Source organism: Cariama cristata, unplaced genomic scaffold (assembly GCF_000690535.1).
Source record: "Cariama cristata isolate BGI_N322 unplaced genomic scaffold, ASM69053v1 scaffold7088, whole genome shotgun sequence".
NCBI lineage: Eukaryota > Metazoa > Chordata > Aves > Cariamiformes > Cariamidae > Cariama > Cariama cristata.
In genome coordinates, this window is record NW_009630590.1 from 130042 (window position 1) to 136041 (window position 6000).

General features: G+C 39.8%; 1 protein-coding gene across 1 annotated transcript in view; it reads right to left on the bottom strand.

Moving 5' to 3' along the window:
- The window catches only part of EYA2 (EYA transcriptional coactivator and phosphatase 2), a 60195-nt gene that overhangs the window by 52845 nt on the left and 1350 nt on the right, over positions 1-6000 (bottom strand). Inside the window, exons 2-3 of the mRNA XM_009705603.1 lie at positions 2199-2247; positions 1428-1570 (exon numbers count right to left, since the gene is read on the bottom strand). Of these exons, the coding sequence (XP_009703905.1) occupies positions 1428-1570; positions 2199-2247 (192 nt within the window). The remainder of the gene's footprint in view (positions 1-1427; positions 1571-2198; positions 2248-6000) is intronic.

Below are 6000 nucleotides of genomic sequence, written 5' to 3' on the forward strand. Positions count from 1 at the left end.
ATTTTATTTTTGTGCCTAAAACCAATACTGCTTCATTGTTCTTGGTTGTCAGCCAGGTGGAGTTTTTCATATGCTGTGTTGAGTATCTTAGAGAGGGTATATGGGCTGGGGGAGGGAAAAATCACTGCTCAAGGATGCTAAGAGGTCATCCGCAGGATTTATAAGCAGCATATGGGCCTGACACATGTACGCCCTAAAGACTCTAGGCAGTAGCAAATGGCTCTACTTTCACCTGCTCTAACAGGACAACTGTTCAGAGTTTGCCTTGGAAATCAGCCAGCTGATGCAAACACACAAGTAGCTCCAAGAAAGGGTCTCAAAACATTCCTCTCATCATCCTGGTAGAGCTTCAGCTCTGCCAAGCCCATTTCCCTGGCCTTCCAGACTGTTGCATTGAACTTCTCTTCAGTAAAAGCCTTGTCAATGCCTGTATAAAAGCTTCTTGTTGGGAAGAGATACTGTATTTGCCAAGCAAACAAAGGTGTTTAAGAGTATAAGAGAAAACAGAAGTAGGAACAGAACTATGAAGCTGTTTTAATGCTGCAAGACTCAGCACTCGCAGGATCAGCTGGCAATAAGGAGCCCAAAGCTTCTGTTAAAGAGCTGTACCTAAGCAAGAGCAGTATCTCTTTGGTCTTTAGGAGTGGAAAGAACTTCCCAGGTCCCTCAAGAGCTCGGAATTTCCATGCAGAGCCTGAGGACACTCTTAACACTTGGTTTACCAGGCATTCCTCTGTCAGGAGTGATGGTTTAATCAGTCCCCTGCCTGAATCCCCCAGCTGCTCCTGCCTAGCACTGTCTCCCCACAGCTGCTGGCAAGGCCGTGCAGGATAGCAGGGAATAAAGCTGACTGGGGTTAGAAATGTTTACTGCACCCACAGCTAACAACCGTCCATTTAAATACAAACCACCTTCCAAAAATCAAAGTACTCTGTATCATTACACCCATGCCTTATTCTGCTCTGTGTCTTGGTTCTTCTGTAACAACATACAAAAAGTTTTTCTTAAAGTAGCTTGCATCATTGAAACTCCAGGAAGAACCAAGGAAGGCAAAGTGTAGTTTACCTAAATATCACATTTACTGCAAGAGACTGTGTTGGCAGTGAGTCATGGGAACACTCACCAGCTACTACTCCTAAGTGGCATATCCTACTGAACCCAAGTTTCTCATGCTTTCTTATATCCTACTACTGACTGGCTCCAAACTTACCTAGTTTGTAAGATCATAACCTAGGATATCAAGAGCTGATAGATAGTTCAAAGTAATCCTAGCATTTTTAACCAATTCAGACTTTCCTCTAAGCCTAAGAAGAGGTCATTTCTGTCTTGGCAATCTTCTCTCATTCTAAAGCTTAAGACTTCAAATATATTTTTCTAGGAGCAAGAGCACAATGTCCTCAAAGGTAACGTGACGTCAGAGTACTCACTGTAGGAAGGTATGCCATAGGGCTGCCCCGGAGGTGGATAGGCAGTGTATGCAGCAGCCTGCTGGATTCCTGCGCTGTACTGAGTCTGTCCATATGTTGCCATTGTTGGAAAAGATGGGACTGTCACTATATGGGGATAATGTCTATTCAGAAGAACAAAACAGAAGGTCTAAGGCAATAGTTACTGTACATGATCTTCTAGAGAACGTGTAGAACAGTTCTAGACATTCTGATAAAATAACACCCAAAGTATGACGATGAATATCTTGGGAACTCAGAATTGAGTAGAATGGGGCAAAACTTTGTTTCAGTATACGGCTCCTGATATGAGCTATTAGATTAAGCTACCTAAAGGCATGGGGACTTTAAGACTGTGCAAAATACATGCAAGTTTACAAAAAAACCCAACAAAATAAAACAAAAAAACACACTCAAATTTTTCATGTTTCGAGTTTGCCAAACAAGCAAGTATCAGGGAAACCTCTGACATTTCAACATACTCCTCTGTGGTCATTCATAAACACAACAATATTCAAACTGATAAGATACAGATTCTCAGGGTTACAAAAGTACAGTGCACAGTACCTTAAACCTTCTTTCACTCCATATCTAACAAGATTAAGAACCAGTTATTTCACTGGGCCAGAGACATGCAGGGGAACAGGTGGATGGGCTTAAGGCGAATACTTTTTAAGGTGACAGAAGTCTGCACAAAATGGCTGTTCAGTAAAACACTGTTTTTAAATTACAGCATTTGGCATGAGTACTCACTTTGTGGAGTACAGATGGAGAGGACACTGTGGTGTTGCTTTGCTGCTGCCTGGAAAACAAAATTAAAGGGTCTTAGATTTTCATCATGTTCTGTTCTATGGTCAAGCTGATACCACTGTTTTTACCACTGCTGGTTTGAGAAAAATACACAGGAATTGTAAGACACTGTTTTTAGTGAATCTTCAAAAACTGAAGTAGGTAAGAAAGTTATTCTCCACTTAACAACAAATACAGAATTAGTTTTTAACTAGGAGTGATACTGTTTGATTGAGCTACCAGTTTCTTCTTCTCATGGGACTGATATCCATCATGAAGCTGGGCTTTGGTGAGATGACTCATATGCTAAAGGCTGTAAAAGCAACTACTATGATTACTAAAGCGATTTAAGCTCACTGCACTTTTTGTCCTTTTGCCTTTTTTGGTACTCTCCTAGACCATGACTCACTTTCTTTAATGGTCATGAAAATATATCAAATCAAAATAAAAATTAAAAATACAACATTGTAAATCTCCTTACTCTTGAATTTTTTGAGTTAACTATAACCTACCTTATTGATTTGCCAGCAACCAAAATATTAAACAAGTAGAAAATACATCACACAAGTTATATGTGCAGGATGTCTTCCAATGTACCAAACAGTTGTGTCCTGCAACACTATCAAAGAAAAATGTGCCACTATCTTTATTTAGAGATAAGTTTAGGTTTAACTAATTAAGATTTTAAAAAATGTAAGTTAAACCTGCAAGTTGCCTGCAAGTTGTACTGAAAACTTCATACCTAAATGCCACCATGAGTATTATGCAGGTTGCCTCCATAATGCCACCTAGTTTTGCTTCTTGTTTCCTGGCTGGAGCTGCTAGATGTTACTAGAGCACTATAAATGCCAACACACCCTCACAATCATCAATAACGATGGCATTGGACACATACACAGGCACAACAGATTCAGCCTCTCTATCTGCTGGCTGCATCAATGAACAAACACACCAGACTAATTGCACACAGCTTCTCCATGCAGGGAGAACATCAAGCATCGCGCTGTCCACCGACAGCAGCGCCACCACCCTTGACACTGGCTGCTGGCATCTACAGTGTGATCTGAGACACAGGATAGGAAATGTCACCCAATCGCATGCAGAAGATGATCTCTCAACTGCAGGTGCACACGCTGGGGGAAAAGGGAGATTCCTGCAGTGGCCCCGATTCCTGCACATTGCTATCACCAGGCAGGAAACAGGTGTAGTGCTGTCCCATGCGTCGACAGGGACATACCCGCAATGCTGTAGACGAATTATCTTCAGTACAAAGTTATCCAAAGCAGCACCACTTCATTGTGGTTCAGCCACTTGTAAGTTGGTGAATTAAACATTTAAACCATATTTAATGAAATGTTCGTTCTCCCTGATTTAACTCTCTTTTGAAATTGTGCTTTCCTATACAACACTTTTTCGTAACATCTTACATGGCTTTATCATTTTACATTGTAACATGGAGATTATACCAAACTATTCTTAAAAACACAATCATTTAATCTGACACCTTTTTAAACTAAATTTTATTTAAAAATGCATTTTTATCTTTGTTCACTTGTTTATGGAAAAACCCCAACGGAGGTGCATGGTTCTAACTAAAAATATTAATTATTAGACACTTCTTCTTTAAAGAATCTTAATTTGTATAATGTTTACTGCATATAATACCAATACTGAAATTCTAAACTTCCTAGGAAACATAATACTGAGCTTAATAAGACCTAGCTGAATTTCCTAGGAAACAATAAGATCTGATTAAAAGATGGAAACATCTAAAATGCACACTTTGTACAAAAATGAGGCCCTTTTTTCACAAACATGGCAACCTTCAAAGATAACTTTATTCAAAATTGAAAAAAAGATAAATATATGCACTCCTTTCTCTCTTTTCCAGGATAACTGCAGTTGCCTAATAAGAACTACACACTAGGTTAGAACAGATTAAAAAAAAAAGTGAAAATAAAGGTGTCTGTGCTCAGGTGCTTACTGAACTCTTTTCTGAATCTAAGAGCAAACAGCATTTTTTTGGTAATGTTCCCAAGCCTCTCAGCTCCCTCCCCAGCTGAATGCCTGCAAGCTGACTGTGACCACTTTCTTGCCCTGTACTTATATTTAAGAGTCTCCCAACTGTTTGATGTGCAGTATTAGAGCAGTGTTACTGCTGCATCATTGCCTTAGGGAAGAGGGTTCTGGTAACAAAGGCATTGATGACTCGGGGGGAACAGGTTTCAGAGCAAGGTGGCCACGACTGCATCAATACTGCTGATGATTATTACTATTACAAAAATCCAGCTTGGGTACATCTATCTGTGCAGCAACAGACCCCAAGAGTCATCTGTCCACAAGCCTATGCGCAGGACTCTTAACGTCTTTCCTAGTACCATGCTGGATGCCTGTTCACCCTTGCTCTCCTCTCTGGCTATGAAGAAACAGAACGAACCTGCTCAAATACAGCCACTGTGATCAAACACACTTTCATCACCCACTCTTTGCTCTTTCTCTTCCAAAGTGTTTTCCTGTGCCATACCCCTCTCATTGCACCCTCCTCCACAACAAATTCAAGCCTTATGCTCTTTCTGATCCCACCTCTCCTAAGTTGTCCCCCAGTTCTGCCAGAGCTCTCTTTTGGCCAAGCACACCCCCAAGACACCACAGAAGAGCAAATATCACAGCTACGACCCCTCTGAGTCCCCTTCGAGGCACTACCTGCTCTGTGCACTGATCCATTTGTAAAGGACAGCTCAGGCAGGAGGAGAGTGTGCCAGGGGAGGCACCGTGAAACCTATACAGCCCCTAACACAACCACTGACAGAAACAAAACCGTAAGGACTCTTCCTTCATGCTCTTCCAACCCTGAAACACCTTATAAAAGTAAAACTAACCAGCAGTCCTGCCTTAGTTCCTCTACCTATAAAATGTGGGTAACAGTGACCGATTTCTCAAGCAACAGGCAGAGAGGCTTAGTTTAAAAAAAAAATTTAAAAAATTGACAAAGGATATTGTTATACAAATGTACATACTCACTTACACACACAGATATAGAAAAAAAAGATTGTTTTTAAATCCAAAGCTGGACTTACCTGACTCACCTTCAAACTCACTACGAAAAATTTGCTTTGACTTACCTGAAAGAAAAGAGTTTAGAAACTCAGATTTTTAGATTGTGAGAACAAAAACTATACAATTTCTCTCACACTGTTCCTCATTACCAAACAGAACTGCATCGAAGAAATACACTTTTTTAGTTTTCATTCATTCATAATGCCTTTTACATTTGAAAAACAGCAGAAGAGACAGTTTGAGCATAAGTTTAATTTTGTTTCTATTTGAAAAATATTACACCTTCAATTTTTTTATTTTTGAAAGAGGTAAGTACAGAGTAAATACATTTGCCAAGAATGCCAAGTGGGAATTTACTGCATGTGGATATGCAATATGCTACTGTCATTGCCAAAAAAAGGCAAGTTAAACCTACATGTATTTCTACCCAAAAATGTAGGACTACAGGCAAAATGTACACTTGAAAATTATATTCTAATAATTGCACATCTCATGATAAGCACCCATGAAAACAGCAGGCCAGACATTTATGTGGACATGTACACGAGTACGTACTGCGACTAGACTTGCTAAAATTAAAACTATGCGAGTAATACAGAGCATATATTTGTGTGCATTTATTACATTAAAAGCTCTGGCAGTCTGAGATTTGACAAACACACAAGTATTTTCCTGTTCTTCAAATTAACATGAAGTGTTTTCAAGGGAA